The sequence below is a fragment of the Taeniopygia guttata genome, chromosome 9, assembly GCF_048771995.1.
Source record: "Taeniopygia guttata chromosome 9, bTaeGut7.mat, whole genome shotgun sequence".
In the NCBI taxonomy this organism is placed as follows: Eukaryota; Metazoa; Chordata; class Aves; order Passeriformes; family Estrildidae; genus Taeniopygia; species Taeniopygia guttata.
The window spans coordinates 25693220-25709191 of record NC_133034.1 but is presented as its reverse complement, the minus strand read 5'-3'; the positions used below and the strand labels follow the sequence as shown (position 1 = coordinate 25709191).

The following is a 15972-nucleotide window of genomic DNA, read 5'->3' as shown; positions in this document are numbered from 1 at the left end:
GGTTGGAGCCCAGTGCCCTGGCATCACTGAGCAGGCTCCAACACGGCCGTGCTGCTGGCTGCTCCCAGGCTGAGCAGGTCAGGACGAGCTGACACACGAAACACTGAAATGTGGGGAGCTTGTCGTAAAAACAGCGCAGAAGAAATGTGAAGGTCTGATGTAAAAAAGAAGCTGAAGGTAACCTGTAACTTAACTATTGTTCACATTATTTACAGGCTGGATGTCCCTTTTTGCATTTTGATGATTAGAGAGTAACTACGATTTCATAAGAGCCCGAACGATGTTATTACAACAATTACTGTGTTGCTTCATTCTAAAACGTCTTCACTGCCATATTTAGCAATGTGAACTGCAAGGTTATGCTAAAGCAGATTCATCACCTGGGTAATGCACAGGACCGGCTGTTTCTGTTTTTTAAGCAGAAAAGTGTCAGCAAGATCAGAGCTTGCAACATGGGGAGGATTCGGCAGTGTTAAGCTGCAGATGTAAAGGTGGAGGTGTTTTTGTCAGGGGAAGAGCTTTTGTCTTGGAAGGGCTGACATTTCCCCTTTCCTGATGTGGATTACTCCAGTCACCGTGTGCTGCCTGTCACTAACAGTGAAGGAAGGAGGGAAGTATCAAACTAAGAACTGACTTTAAAAGCTCAGCTCCTTCCCCCTCTGTCCTCGAGTTCCTCACGGTGTGCTGGTAGGGAACCTGGAGCTCAGGCCTTGGCTGGCTGATCCTGTCTGCAGGCTCAGGTCTGTCCTGGTGCCTGCAGTGCTGCCCTGTGCCCTGCTGGCTCTGTGCATGTGCCATCATGTGGGTCAGACCTTGGCTGCTGGACTTGTCTGCCCAGCTCTTGCTCAGGGTGCAAATCCCTGCTTTGCATTTCTAATTAATTGAAGCACAGCTGTGTGTTATGAGCCTTTTCGGAGTACTCAGAGCTGTGGGAGCCCGGATGGAGGGATGTGTGGAGCTGTGCCAAGGGTCAGGATGTCTCTGAAGAGCAGTTTGTCTCTGGGCACCCAGGAATTACCATGCTGTTCCTCTGAGGAGAGGCAGTCCAAAGACTGGAAGGTGCATGTGGTAGGTGAGGGTATAAAATACTTCTTTTTTCTGAAACACAAGTGAAATAAAAAGTTTGTACAAGCCTCTATGTACACAAATGAGTGATTTCCTATTAAACTCACCTACTGAGTGCCCTGTAGTTCCCTTTGCAGGAACCCAATGGCCTGTAGAGGTGATTAGGACAAGTGCCAGTACTTTCTGTGTGGAACTGGCCCATGGGAGCCTGGGACAAGGGTCATTTCTGCAAAAGGGTTCACAGCCTTGTGCCAATTTTTGGTTTCTAGGTTGTCTGGAGCGAGGACAAGCCATGCAAGGGAACACTGGTCTGTGGGAAGGGTCCCTGCTGCTGCCCCGTGGTGTGATGGGCTGGAGTGAGCCCAGGTGAGGTGGGAATGGTGCTGCTGTCCTGTCCAGCTGCTGTGCCAGGAACAGCCAGGGCTTTGCTCGGGGCAGCACCAGCACGTTCCAGGCGGGCTGGGAGAGAAACCAGGCTTGGGAAAAAGGTGACTGCTGCCTTGCCTCTGCTGGTAGACGTTGCTGAATTCCACATCTCCTGGGCTGCACTGCAGGGATGTGGGGAGCCCAGCAGAGCAGCCCCATGGCACGCTCTCTGCTCCCTCCCTGCTCTGGGCTCCCTGCCAGGGCAGAGCTGCTCTCCAAACACTGCTCTGCTGGATCATGTGCAAAACAAAATACTGCCTGGGGTATTTATTTGGGCCTTAAAAAACAGAGACCTAAACTTTGAGGCATTTTAACTGTTGTGATTTTTACTCCATCTGGAGGCAGTGATCTAAATCTTTGCAGAAAATGTGTGCAAAATCCCAAATGCTACTATTCAGAGACTTTTTTCCCCTAAGTGCATCAAGCAGGTGTTCTGTCCTTGCAGTCACCTTCACTTCTTTGCTACAGAGTTTGGTAGCTTTGGCTCCCTTTTACCTACCTCAGAAGCAGCAGTTGAAAAACAGATGATTAAGACTCTTCAAAACCTTTGGCACACCCTCTATTTAAGGACCAACTCATCCCATTTTGTGGTTACACCCAGCCTAACACACAGGCTCTCAGCACTGAGCTGTGTGAGCTGCCAGTGTGTGTGCACAGCGCTGGGTGAGCCTCGATCACAGGCAGAAATCAGAAAGTAAAAGGAATTTCTGTTCTTCATCTGCTTAGTTTCTCAGTGCCACACTTCTCTGCAAATCCAGAGGTGGATGCAGTCAGTGCTGGGAGTCCCTGAGACCTCTGTTCAGCTTTGTGGAAGGCCACGGCTGGTTTACAGACCCTCTTCTGCCGGTGTTTAGCTCAGGCCCTTCTGTTAATTGTCACGCTGTGCCAGCAGGTCGAGAGGAACGTTTCCAGCCTCCTCTGTGTTCCCCCAAGCAGTTACTGAAGTGCTGACTATTTCAGCAGCTAAGAATTTATTATATTTACTTTTCCTAAAGGAGCAAAGTTAATCCTGTTAACAGTGTATGTGTGTGGGGAGAGCCTTTAATGCAACAGCATTTAATGTAAGAGGCAGACAATGGCTGAGATAACACTGATTTATGGGGAAATTCAGAACCAATTGAAAGCTGATTGGAGATTAGTTCAGTTTCCAGTTAGGAAGGGTGTTACAGCTGTGCAAGGTATGTAGCATGCCTGGTGAAGAAGATGTAATGGGTAGAAGTTGCTAAATAAGACATACATCTCCCTGTGTGGCAGAGGCTGGGGAACCCCAGAGGCAGATATAATTAATGTACAGCAATCTAAAACAGCTTTGAGAAAATCAAGCTGTGTGGAGCAATCTGCTGGATTGGATTAGACTGCTGTAAACAATAAATTTCTAAAAATAGCAGTCAAGTGATGATCAAAGCATCTGGCACGTGTGAGAGAGCGTAAAGCTGGCAGGAGAGCTGGAGGAGAAGGGATGGCTGGGGATAAGGGACACTGCTGTCTTGAAATAGTGGCATAAATTCCAGAATGTTGGGTTAGAAAGCAGTTTCTGTGCAGGCACAGAACTGTGGGATTGCCAGGGGGGAGCTCTGTGCGTGGTCTGGTGAGCTGGGTGGAGAGGGAGCATCGGGATGGGCGGCTCAGGCAGCGTCCCCTGCTCCCCTCCCTGTGCCTGGGCTGGGAAGGGTGAAAGTGCCACCGAGGGGGACATGTCTGGGTGCTCCTTCCTGGCCAGGGTAGGTGGGGCTGAGCACACATGGCTCTGGGGTGGGGGTGCAGTCCTGGGTGTTCTGCTCGCCTGGACAAGGAGCGTGTCCTGGGAAACTGGGGTGCTGCCTCACTGGGGTACACTCCTCACAGAGAGGAAGGGTGGTGAAACAGTGTGGGTGTAGGAAAGTAATTGCATGTGTGAAAGAGGCTTCCCTACTCTTGATGTGTGGCCAAGCTGACACTGAGGGTAGGGATTACTGACATACACAGTCACCAGCTCTGGGGTTTACTCCCAAATAAAGTTGAATTGCCCTTCAGAGCAGCTGGAGTCGGTAAGCTGCTCAGGTGTTAGGAAGTGAGTTTAGTTTAAAGCAGACAGAAATAACCTGTGGATTGTCTCAGGCAGTTTGAGCAAGAGCCTTTTAAGGCTATTCAGTGAGTGTACTTAGAAAATCCATTTTTCTGCATTTATTGAGTGTTAATATTACTCGGCAAACACCCTTTTACTTCTTCAGCAGAAGTAAACCTAACTATTTTTCAAGTTCCCTATGAACATGCATAGTAGAGCGTGCAAGCTGCAGAATCAGGACTCGGTAGGAGATACTCGTGTGTCCAGTTCTGTTTTCTGGTTTGTCTGGGCTGTTCTCTGAAGAGCCTTCACCCTGCTGCAGAGCACCTTCTCCACGAAGGGCTTGCAGAGGAGCATGTAGATCAGGGGGTCCATGCAGACGTTGGTGGCCGCCAGCCACAGCGTGCTCTCTTTGGCCACGAAGAGCTGGTTCTGCAGGCGGCAGTCCATGTGGGCACTCGTTTGGCTCACCGTGTAGGGGACCCTGCTGAAGTGGAAGGGGGCAAAGCACAGGAAGAACACGGTAAAAATGATGAATACTTTCCCCTTAATCCGTTTCTCGCTTCTGTTGCCTTTCTTCTGTGTTTTTATATAAGACTCATATACCTTTTTGGCAATAATTACATAAAATAGCAACATGAGGATGAGGACAGTCCAGAAGATGAACTGACAGACGTAGTTGACGGCTTCGTGCCATTTGAGTCCGAGGTAACTCTTCAAGGAGGCACACTTCCTCACGGACTGGGGCGTCGCTGTCTTGTTGGACAAGATCATGTTGGGCAGGGAGAGAACGAGGAAGAAGAGCCAGACCAGACTTGCCAGGATCTTTGCTGAGGTCAGATTTTGCACCCAGAACTTCCCAAAAGGTCTCACAATCTTGAGAAATCTGTCGAAGGCAATGAGCCCGAGTAGCACTATGCTGATGTACATGGTGTCATAGAATATCACGGCTGAGAAGCGACAGACAAGGGCCTTGAGCTGCCACGGTCCCAGGCCAGAGTCTGTCAGGATCTTCAGAGGGAGCATCAGGGTCATTATAAAATCAGAAACTAAGATATTTTTCAAGTAGATGATGAAAGTTGATGTGCTTGGAATGTGGAAGAAAGCCCAGCAAGCCAGGCTGTTCAGCACGAGTCCCAGGAGGAAGACGAGCGTGTAGAGCACAGGGAAGAGCAGGTGGGTGACGGTGGTGTCACGGGGGCACCATGCAGAGGAGGGTGCTCCACTGGCATTGCCAACAGAGCTCGTGTTTGCAGAGTCTCCCATCACTGGAAACAGGCTTGGATGAAAAGGAGGGAGAGAGCACAAAACACAAACTTCTGTATGTGGTATGACATGTTCCTTACAGTGACAGCAGGTTTGTGTGAATAAACACAGAACCTGAGCCTGTGTTAAACAGCCCAACCAATTTCTCTTCTGGTTCATGGAAAATCTATATCTTTGCTGAAATTTAAGTTGCTTACAAGCTAACATCCACTGAAGAGTTAAAAAGGTCCATACTTATTTTAGAGGCCTAGGGTAATGTCACAGCAAGGTATAAGAGCAGGCTGCCTGGAGCGCTGTTGGCCTTTCCGTAGAAATGTATTTCAGTGTTGAATAGAAATGTCAGAGCTGAGGCCCCACAGCCAGCCACTCCTGGTAATTCCTTCCAAGCACCCACTGTTTCCCTTTCCCAGCACAGCTTTGGACAGCGTTTCCAAGCCCAGATGCAGCCCCAGCCCTGAGCACCCCATCGCACCCCCAGACACCCCGACCCCGCGAGTACCTGGACAAACCTGCAGCGGCTGTCGCAGAGGCCCCTGTGGCTGTTCCCATCCCAGCCGCTGCTCCTCTGCCAGCAGAAGCCTCCAGCAAAGTGATAAGAGTGGGGAAATGTGTAGAAAGATGGGATCTTTTTCTGTTGGTGTGTGGTTTCCTTCCTCATTTTCAGTGTCGCCTGAGTTAGTCACATTTGCTATTGCTTTTGTCTCTTCCCTTTGCTCTGCGTGAGAAAGCACAGCATCTTCTCCTAAACTAGGAAAGGAAACCTGACCCTGCCTCTCAAGACAGACACGTGTCAGGGTTTGTGTGTGCATGGGACAGACCTGCTACACCGGGACTGGTAGGATGAACAAGCACAGAGTGTTTCCTGACAGCATTCCAGGGTAACCCTCAAACGTAGGTCCTGGTTGTTGTTTGTGTGTGAATTTTGTGTTCTGGATGGCACCAGTCATTGCCAAAGCTTTACAAGAGTCTGCTCGGAGCCACCTGGCAGTGGGTGCTTGGGGGCTGGCCCCTCTCCCTGCCCCTGGTGTTGCTGACCCAGGGCCTGGGCTTGGCTGTGGCTCTCCAGAGCGGATTCCTGTTTTTTTTGGCCCAGGTAGGCAGGGGATGCACCGTGCTGCCTGCAGCCACTTTCTGGTCCCACGCAGCAGCTGTGGGCTGATGATGTGTTTGTTGGGATTGGTGCTGGAATGGGGTGCAGTTCTCTGTGAGCAGAGCTGTTTGTGTGAGTTCATTGCTGCCGCTGATGTGACGGCTGTGGCTCAGGGCTGCTGCCCTGTGGGCTGTGGCTCCTGCTGAAGCCATTCCTGGGGCAGGTGGATGCTCCAGGCGGGGCTCAGGCTGCAGCTGTGGCAGGGAGCTTGTGCATCAGTGCCTGGGACATTCTGGTTAACGTGGGTGCTGGTGTCAGTGCTAAATGGCTGCTGAGAGCAAACAGCCCTGAGCGTGGCTGGCTCCAGTCACCTCAGCACGTCGCCAGTGTGGTGTGTCCCTGGCCTGCCTCTGTCCCCACTGGTGCCCACGTAAGGGTGCCCCAGTCACTGCAATGCCCCAGGGTGCCAGAGCCCACTGCAATGGCCCAGGGTGCCCCAGTCACTGCAATGCCCCAGGGTGTCACAGCTCACTGCAATGCCCCAGGGTGCCAGAGCTCACTGCAATGCCCCAGGGTGCCAGAGCTCACTGCAATGCCCCAGGGTGCCCCAGTCACTGCAATGCCCCAGGGTGCCCCAGTCACTGCAATGCCCCAGGGTGCCCCAGTCACTGCAATGCCCCAGGGTGTCACAGCCCACTGCAGTGCCCCAGGGTGCCCCAGCTCACTGCAATGCCCCAGGGTGCCCCAGCCCACTGCAATGCCCCAGGGTGTCACAGCTCACTGCAATGCCCCAGGGTGTCACAGCTCACTGCAATGCCCCAGGGTGTCACAGCCCACTGCAATGCCCCAGGGTGCCAGAGCTCACTGCAATGCCCCAGGGTGCCCCAGTCACTGCAATGCCCCAGGGTGTCACAGCTCACTGCAATGCCCCAGGGTGTCACAGCTCACTGCAATGGCCCAGCCACTGCAGTGCCCCAGGGTGCCCCAGCCACTGCAATGGCCCAGGGTGTCACAGCCCACTGCAGTGCCCCAGGACTGGTGTCCAAGGCAGGGCCTTCCACGTTTTCTTCCCAGCCAAGCTGTTGGTGCTGTTCCCTATGCACACCCCACCCGTGGTGGCCCTGGGGGACAGGGGTGTCTGTGGTGTCTATTGTCAGGACAGCTCACCTGACCAGGGACAGCAGCTCCTGGGTGATTGCCACTCTCTCTCCAGGTGTAGGTGCAAAGTGTGTGTGGAATGAGTTCTGGGTGGGAGTGGGGCATGTGGCACTTCCCTCCCTGGGCATGAATGGGAACTGAGCTGGCCTAGGCCAGCAGCACGGGGTGGCTGGACACTGTTCCAGGGAAGTCCTGGTGCTCTGTGCTGGACCCCAGCCCTTGACTGTCGCAGCTGGAGCAGGGCCCAGCGCGGGCAGGGCGCTGTTTGTGGCAGGGTCAGAGATGCACAAACCCCACGGCTGAGGGTGGCAGTAGGTGAGCAGCGAGTGAGCTGCCTTTTAACTTCTTGGGAAATTGGGTTACGGTTGCAGAAGTGCCCTGGCAGGCAGGGACACATCCCAGGAAGGATGGACAGGCTGTGGCTTTGGCAGGACGAGCTCTTGTGTGATGGGGACACACACTGCTCAGCTGGAGCTGTTTGCAGAGGTGATAAAAGAACCACAGTTTATTCCAAAAGCCCACAAGCTATTTCATGTGCAATTGCTGTGATACCTCAAAATGTAATGTACTTGAAAATACTTCCCTGGTTTTTTTTCAAGTTTTCCAAGTGCAAAAAGGGAAGCGGCTGAGGATTTTGTATAGTGCAAAAAGCTGTCCTTAATCATCAGTAAAGAAGTTACCATGAGCCTGTCTTTCCCCAAGATCTCAGTATGATGTAAATCGAGTGTTTGTATGTTTTCTAATATAATGTTCTCTGTTTATTTATGTAGTAAGGGGAAGGATTTGGGGTTTTAATTAATATCAAGTGTGATTATGAAATTATTTCATCTGAAATACAACTATTAATTATTGGTCAATGGATTAGGAAGTACAAACATAGAATGAGATAAGCAAAGTGTTATTCTGTTACCAAAAATCTGCCCAAATGGCTCTCTCTAGGTTTCTGTTTGTCTGCCAGTTGCATACAAGGTGACAACTCCCTGTATTGAAAAATCACATCTACTCTGGATTTTATCTGCATTTCTCAGCTCTTTTGTTGTCATGAACTTTACTCTGGCTGAAGTTCAGCTATTTCTGCAAAATCTTTGCAGTTCATGATATCATCTGTAGCATTTCATGATTCTGTTTTAAGTTTTTCCTCACAGTTCCACCTTTAAGTCCGTGCTTCTTCCCAGCAGTTCTGGCAGGCGTGGAGGCTGAGGTCTGGGGAGCTCCTGTTTTGGCAGGGGGGCAGGTTGGGGTCTGGGGAGCTCCTGTTTTGGCAGGCGTGGAGGTTGGGGTCTGGGGAGCTCTTGTTTTGGCAGGGGTGGAGGCTGGGGTCTGGGGAGCTCCTGTTTTGGCAGGGGTGGAGGCTGGGGTCTGGGGAGCTCCTGTTTTGGCAGGGGTGGAGATTGGGGTCTGGGGAGCTCCTGTTTTGGCAGGGGTGGAGGTTGGGGCAGGGGTCTCCTCTGTTATTTAAGTTTTCTGTTTTTGCAGGCAGTGGTGGTGGCTGCAGGGTGCTCGTGCTTCATCTGCAGGGCTATTTCTAAAGAGGTCGGTGAAGTTCTGGATGCTCCTCGTGGATTTGTGCTCCTGCCACCCTCAGTAAACGCGTGTGGAGCCCCGAGACCTAGAGCGGCGTCTCATCAGTGTCATCGCCCTCGTTCTGTCCCTTCCCCCCGAGCCCCGACGCTGCCCTGTGCTTGCACAGCATGTCCAGCAGGGATTTCCTGAACGATTTGCAAAGGAAAAAGTATATGAACGGATCCAGGCAGGCATTGAGGGATGTCAGCCACAGCGTGGTCTCCTTCAGGTAGAACAGGGTGTTCTGAGCAGAGCAGTCAAACACATCTCTCGTTTGGCTCAAGGTGTAGGGGATTCTGGTAAAGTGGAATGGCACAAAACAAATAAAGAACACAGCAATTATTATGAAAACCTTGAGATTGACAGTCTTTTTAGATGCCTTCCCTGTGCATCGTGTCCTTTTGTAGGATTTGTACAGTTCCTTGCTGATCAGGATGTAGCATACCACTATGACTGCTAAGTTAACCCAGAAGATGAGCTGACAAATGTAGTTTACAATTTCATGCCAGACTAAGCCAAAGTCTGATTTCAGGAGAGCACACTTCCTTACGTTCTTGGGTGTTTTCTTCTTATTATTTAAAATCATGTTGGGCAACGAGAGAGCAAACATGGACACCCAGATTGCTGTGGACAGGATCTTGGCAGCTAAAAGGCTCCGTGGGGTTGATGTCCTGAATGGTGAGGTGGCTTTCTGGTAGCGATCAATAGTTATCAGACCAAGGAACAGGATGCTGATGTACATGGTGAAGTAAAACACCACCTGGGTCACCTGGCACACAAACCCTCGCAAGACCCAGGACACCAGCTTTGCATCACTCAGGATTTTAAATGGAAACGTCAAGATCATGAGGAAGTCGGAAATCACAGTGTTCTTGAGGAAGATAATGAAATTGGATTTACTGGATATTTTAAAGAAGACCCACATTGCCAGGCCGTTCATCGTGATTCCCACCAGGAACAGAAATGTGTAGAGTAAAGGGAAGATGACTTGGCTGATCCTGCTGTCGCTGGTGCAGTTGCTGTCATTCCTGAAGGAGCTGAATTGGGTCGTGGCTTTCATTTGCATGGTGGTATTTCCTCTCCCTGGAGAAACAAACATTAAAAAAAAAAAAGAAATTGAATTGTCGTGTTGTGAACAAATGCACTCAGCTTGTGGGGCCCCAGCTGGGCCAGGGCAGCTCTTGGGTGGGCAGTGATGCAGTTGGTTCTGTATCCCTGCCTGGGCTCTGCCTGTGTAAAACAGGCACTTGGGGGAATTGATATGCTCTCAGCTGATGCCCAAGTCCCTGACAAAGTTTTATTTCTTCCTGGAAAGTAGGAAAAAAAAAAAAGACTTTTGCTTTGAAGAGTGAAAAAGGTTTATCTGCCACGTCCCAAGCTGTGGGAACAAGCCCTGGCAGAGCGTGGGCATGTGGTCCTCCAGGAGGGGGTACCAGGATGGGGGTACCAGGATGGGGGTAACAGGGCAGGTACCAGGATAGGGGTACCAGGGCAGGTGTCAGGGCAGGTACCAGGATGGGGGTACCAGGATGGGGATAACAGGGCAGGTACCAGGAGGGGGTACCAGGGCAGGTACCAGGATAAAGATACCAGGGCAGGTACCAGGGCAGGTACCAGGAGGGGGTACCAGGATGGGGGTACCAGTAGGGGATACCAGGGCAGGTACCAGGAGAGGGTACCCAGGAGGGGATACCAGGGCAGGTACCAGGATAAGGATACCAGGGCAGGTACCAGGGCAGGTACCAGGATGGGGGTACCAGGGCAGGTACCAGGATAAGGATACCAGGGCAGGTACCAGGGCAGGTACCTTTGCAGGTACCAGCAGGAGCCGGCTATTCCTGGGCAGAGGCTGCTCTCAGCGAGGGGCTCCTTGGCAGCCCCTGCAGCTCTTCACCATGGGGCTGGGCAGGATGGCTCCCGGGGAATCCCTCGGAGCGGGCACGGGCAGGAGGGGCAGCTGAGCATCCCAGGCCTGAGGCTTAGACCCGGCTCTGGCTCTGAGCTGCTTTCTTAGCCCGTGCCAGCTGCAGATTCCAAATGATGCACTCTGAGCTTCTGCTTCTGTTTTCTGCAGAAAAGAGAGAGAAATGAAATTTTAAGAAATAATTAGTATATTGCTTCCTGCCTTTGACTGACTCCCTGAGGGATGTTCAATCCCGTGGGATGTTCGGTCCCCGTGGGATGTTCGGTCCCTGTGGGATGTTCAGTCCCGGGGGATGTTCAGTCCCGTGGGATGTTCGGTCCCTGTGGGATGTTCGGTCCCTGTGGGATGTTCAGTCCCAGTGGGATGTGCGGTCCCCATGTGATGTTCAGTCCCGGGGCTGTGCGGTCCCAGTGGGATGTTCGATCCCCGGGGATGTTCAATCCCGGGCCGTGCGGTCCCCGGGGGATGTTCGGTCCCGGGGGATGTTCGGTCCCGGGGGATGTTCGGTCCCGGGGCTGTGCGGTCCCCGTGGGATGTTCGATCCCCGGGGATGTTCAATCCCGGGGCTGTGCGGTCCCCGTGGGATGTTCGATCCCCGGGGATGTTCAATCCCGGCCGTGCGATCCCCGTGGGATGTTCGATCCCCGGGGATGTTCAATCCCGGGGCTGTGCGGTCCCCGAGGGATGTTCGATCCCCGGGGATGTTCAATCCCGGGCCGTGCGGTCCCCGGGGATGTTCAGTCCCGGGGCTGTGCGGTCCCCATGTGATGTTCAATCCCGGGGCTGTGCGGTCCCCGTGGGATGTGCGGTCCCCGTGGGATGTTCGATCCCCGGGGATGTTCAATCCCGGCCGTGCGGTCCCCATGGAATGTTCGGTCCCCAGGGATGTTCAATCCCGGGGCTGTGCGGTCCCCGAGGGATGTTCGATCCCCGGGGATGTTCAATCCCGGCCGTGCGGTCCCCGTGGGTTGTTAGATCCCCGGGGATGTTCAATCCCGGGCCGTGCGGTCCCTTGTGGGATGTTCGGTCCCGGGGGATGTTCAATCCCGGGCCGTGCGGTCCCCATGGAATGTTCGATCCCCGGGGATGTTCAATCCCGGCCGTGCGGTCCCGGGCCGTGCTGGGGGAGCCGGGGCTCAGCCCGCTCCCGTCCGGGTAAGCCCCGGGGCTGCTCCGCCCGCAGCTCGGGACCCTCTGGGTGCAGCCGAGCCCTGCGGGATCGGACCCGCTTCCCTCGCGGTTTGGGGCGCCTGGTTCGGTTCTGGGGCACCTCGGCTGCGGTACAGGCAGTGCTGGGGGGGGAAACCTGCACAATCTCAGCTGCCGCAGATGCAGTGCTCTCTAAAGCTTTCTTGGATGTGGGTAGAGGCACAAACGTGTTTGAGTATGTGGAGTTTTATACTTGAATGTTCAGTTCCTTGATTTTCACGTTAAAAAATAATTAGGTTCCCGTATGCCATATTTTTGACCTTTACTTTGTAAAGGAGGAATGGAAACCTTTCAGATGCAAATCCACATCTTGTGATATTCACAAACTGCCCCAATTGCTGTTTCCCCTCCTGGTCTGTGTCCCTAGTTTGGGTCTGGATAGTTCAGATTTGTGGTTCCATTTCATAGGGAGCAGGAAAGTATTTCTCAGTAATAATATTTTAATAGATTTACAGACACCTGGCAGCAATAGCATTTAATCAGAAATGCCAGGAAAAAGAAATGGGAGATATAGAACTACACAAGTGTCTGCGCTGTACGTTAATTTCTTCTGCTTACAAGCTAAATTCAGTTACCCAACAAAAATAACAAGTGTTTTTAACATTAATCTGCAATAACAAGCCAGAACATCCTGTAGCAATAATACAAGGCATTAAATAATTTGTTAAAGATATGATACACAGAACTTGTTTGGAGGCACCTTTTTTATCAAGTTGAGATAGAAATTCGTGAAAACTGTTAATGAAATTTATGTATACATTTTGAAACAGCTACATTTAAAGTAATAACATTGCATTCTTGTTGGTCTCCTTTCCAAATACTCAACCCCACTGCATGTTCACAGTTACATTTCAGCTCCTTTCTAGCTTGCTGTAAGCACAGCTGTTTCTCTCAGTTTGAAGCAAGAATACATTACAATTCACAAATTCTCACATGTAGAGACTCACCCTCTGTGGATTGCTGTGCTCTGGTCTCCTCTGCAGCGTCTTCTGAGTGTGTGTCAGTGAGGGAGTGTGTTTGGTTTCATGTGCCTGGAACAGTTACTGATCTTCCCTAAACTTCCGCTTTTAAAAGAATTCTTTCACTTTTTAAAATGATTCTATCTCCTGGCCACTCCTTCAATATTGCTTCTGGTGCAAGTGCTCAGAGTGGAGCTCTCGCTGGATTTCTGTCTTTGCTGTGCACTGGCTGCAGAGCAGAGGGGTAACATCAGGGACTATCTATCCTTCTTGTAATTAATTACCCTGCTAATGACCTCGTCCTCCTGCCATAACACTCCTTGGAATATTTTGGGTGTGAAATTTGCATTCCTCACTAACATCTATTTTTCTCCCTCAAGAAAAACACTTCAGATATTGGTGTTCCTGGCCTGGGACAATTCTTGCCCTTTTGTCTAATCATTAATGTCAAAATATGAGATTTAAGTGTCATTTCTCTATTTACTGATTTCCAGACCCTGTCTGTTAAATCACCTTATTATCAAATGTAGCTTTTAATTTGGATAAATGTTCTCATTTCTCCTTAATGAATTCCCTCTGCTGCACTGCATCTCATGGGGTCATGGCACCTGCAGTGGGTACCAGCGTTGGGAAGTGAGGTTATGTGCCCTGTAGGTTCGCCTGGTGTCCCAGGAAGGTTTCAGTCCTAGGAATGTCCTAGAAGTGATTTGGAAATTCAAGACTGTTTGCAGGAAACCTTGAACGAACTAGGTGTGTCAGCCTTATTATCTGGTAGATGTTGCTTATCCAAAATTAGTTTGAAGAGGTGCATGCAGTGCCAACCCAGCCAGGATTGTGAAGCCGTGCATGCAGTGCTAACCCAGCCAGGATTGTGAAGCCGTGCATGCAGTGCTAACCCAGCCAGGATTTTGAAAATGTGCATGCAGTGCTAACCCAGCCAGGATTTTGAAGCCATACATGCAGTGCTAACCCAGCCAGGATTCTGCCATGCATGCAGTGCTAACCCAGCCAGGATTTTGAAGCCATACATGCAGTGCTAACCCAGCCAGGATTCTGCCATGCATGCAGTGCTAACCCAGCCAGGATTTTGAAAATGTGCATGCAGTGCTAACCCAGCCAGGATTGTGAAGCCGTGCATGCAGTGCTAACCCAGCCAGGATTGTGAAGCCATACATGCAGTGCTAACCCAGCCAGGACCCTGCCATGCCAGCAGCTTTCCTGCTGTGTGTTGGCAGCTCTGGTCCCCAGCAGTGCGGGTCCCAAGGTGGAGCAGACACCTGCAGCAACATTCAGCCCTCAAACTGCAGCTTGCTGTGGGACCCGGAGCTCATGCTGGATTTCCTGGAGAGTCCCTCTGCTCCCAGCATTAACTCCTCGATGCTGGGCAGGGTCCTGGGTGCCAGGGCAGCTCTGCTGGGCGTGTGTGGGGCAACAGGGCTGCAGCAGGTGAGCCCTGCTGGGTTGTGGGCTCTGCAGACATTCCTTCCACCTGTTTGTTCTGGGCTTTTGTTTGCAATCGTTTCCACTTTCATCCCTGTTGCTGGAAATGTATGGAGTAAAGAGCTCGGAGCGGCTTTGTTGAACCAGTCTGGTGTTCCTCAGCAGGGAGGAAGGAGCAGCAGGCACTCGCTGTCACACAGGCAGGAGCAGTTTGGTATCAGCAGTGGTGCTGTTTGAGACGGAGCAGCTCAGGACAATCTTTGCCTGTTTGAAGTCTGGAAATGAGGGAAGGTTCTGCATTAGGTCATCACCTCCTGTTACGATGGGTGTTTCATTTATTAAGTGTGTAATTTATAGGTTATGGATTTTGTCTACATAGATCTTTGAAAAATCTGGTTTTTAAAAGTAGTATGACCTATTATTGGGGGAATGGCTTTAAACTAGCAGAGGCTCAGTTTACATTGAATATGAAGAAGACATTTTTCCCTGTGAGGAGGTGAGGCCCTGGCACAGGGTGCCCAGAGCAGCTGTGGCTGCCCCTGGATCCCTGGCAGGGCCCAAGGCCAGGCTGGACAGGGCTTGGAGTAACCTGGGACAGTGGGAGGTGTCCCTGCCATGGCAGGGGTGGAATGGGATGATCCTCTAAGTTCCTTCCAGCCCAAAGCCGTCTGTGATTCTCTGGAGTGTGGCCATCCTTGGCAGGGCAGAGCAGCTGAGAGGAAGCAGTGTTGTAAGAGCACAAAAGGGAACATCTAAATGCAGTCAAACGAGTTTCACTCCAGAATAGAGAGAGCGTAACTTGCACTGGGGTGAGTCAGCTCTGCTGTTTCTTAAGCTGTTACATAACCCTGAATCATGCCCCAGATCCCACATTACACTTTATGGCATCTCTGAAGTGAAATTCTTTAATGCCAGTTGATTTTGTGGCTTGTCTCCCTCCTGATGGGAGAGAGAAGGGTCCTGCAGTGACCTGTCACAGTGGCATGAAGCTGGGGAGAAGTGCCTCACACCTCTGTCCCATTGCTGGGTGTCTGTCACACACCTCTGTCCCTGAGCTGGGTGTCTGTCACACCTCTGTCCCATTGCTGGGTGTCTGTCACACACCTCTGTCCCATTGAGTGAATTCCTCATGAGTGCTCGTGCAGGGCTGTGTGCACTGCTGTGTGAGGCCCTGCAGGGTTTGTCCTGCCAGGTGAGTGCCCTGTCCCTGCAGGTGAGTGACCTGTCCCTGCAGGTGGGTGCCCTGTCCCTGCCATGTAAATGACCTGTCCTTTCAGGTGAGTGACCTGTCCCTGCAGGTGAGTGACCTGTCCCTGCCAGGTGAGTGACCTGTCCCTGCAGGTGTGTGACCTGTCCCTGCAGGTGAATGACCTGTCCCTGCAGGTGGGTGTCCTGCCCTGCCACGACTTCCTGGCCGTGTTTGTCACCATCCCTCTCTCCCGGCAGTGCTTGTCCCTGGAGGAATCTCCAGCACCGCGGCTCTGCCCTCTCCCCCAGCCACTGGGAGGAAAGCTCCAAAAGAAAAGCTGAAGCCAAAGACTCGAGGCTGGCTGAGAGGTGCCCGGCCGGGGCAGGCAGGCTGTGCCCGGGGGCTGGTGCCCTGCAGCAGGGTCCCTGCCAGGCTGGGCAGGCTCTGGGCACGGAGCAGAGCTGCCCCTGTCCCGCTGTGGGCAGCCTCGGCTCCTGCTCTCAGCTCCTGCCTGCTCCACACTCTTGCTTATCAAAAATCCTGCTGCTCCTTTCCTGGTTTTTAACGGCTCAAGGCCATAAATGCTAATTCCTCTCACTGAAATCATTGCATTTCCATTGGGGTTGTGAGGAAGGACAT

The 15972-nt window shown here is 52.0% G+C and overlaps 2 protein-coding genes across 5 annotated transcripts; both read right to left on the bottom strand.

Annotated features, from left to right (window-relative positions):
* Nucleotides 1-3639: 3639 nt before the first annotated feature.
* P2RY13 (purinergic receptor P2Y13) lies at nucleotides 3640-5525 on the bottom strand. 2 transcript variants are annotated; one of them, XM_030279904.4, is made up of 2 exons: nucleotides 5311-5525; nucleotides 3640-4814 (listed from the first exon to the last, which is right to left on the bottom strand). In XM_030279904.4, exons 1-2 carry the CDS (start codon nucleotides 5457-5459, stop codon nucleotides 3770-3772), a joined length of 1194 nt encoding a protein of 397 aa, XP_030135764.4. In that variant the 5' UTR covers nucleotides 5460-5525; the 3' UTR covers nucleotides 3640-3769. The 2 variants fall into 2 exon arrangements, with proteins under 2 accessions (XP_030135764.4, XP_030135765.4); XM_030279905.4 differs by having other exon boundaries at nucleotides 5301-5478.
* Nucleotides 5526-7526: 2001 nt separating this feature from the next.
* Nucleotides 7527-13386, bottom strand: P2RY12 (purinergic receptor P2Y12). Of its 3 annotated transcripts, none has more exons than XM_030279910.4 (3): nucleotides 12693-13386; nucleotides 10408-10680; nucleotides 7527-9695 (listed from the first exon to the last, which is right to left on the bottom strand). In XM_030279910.4, the coding sequence occupies exon 3, from the start codon at nucleotides 9676-9678 to the stop codon at nucleotides 8659-8661; it is 1020 nt and encodes a 339-aa protein (XP_030135770.4). In that variant the 5' UTR covers nucleotides 9679-9695; nucleotides 10408-10680; nucleotides 12693-13386; the 3' UTR covers nucleotides 7527-8658. The 3 variants fall into 3 exon arrangements, with proteins under 3 accessions (XP_030135770.4, XP_030135771.4, XP_030135768.4); XM_030279911.4 differs by having other exon boundaries at nucleotides 10432-10680; XM_030279908.4 differs by having other exon boundaries at nucleotides 10420-10680; nucleotides 12693-13385.
* Between the last annotated feature and the right edge of the window lie 2586 nt (nucleotides 13387-15972).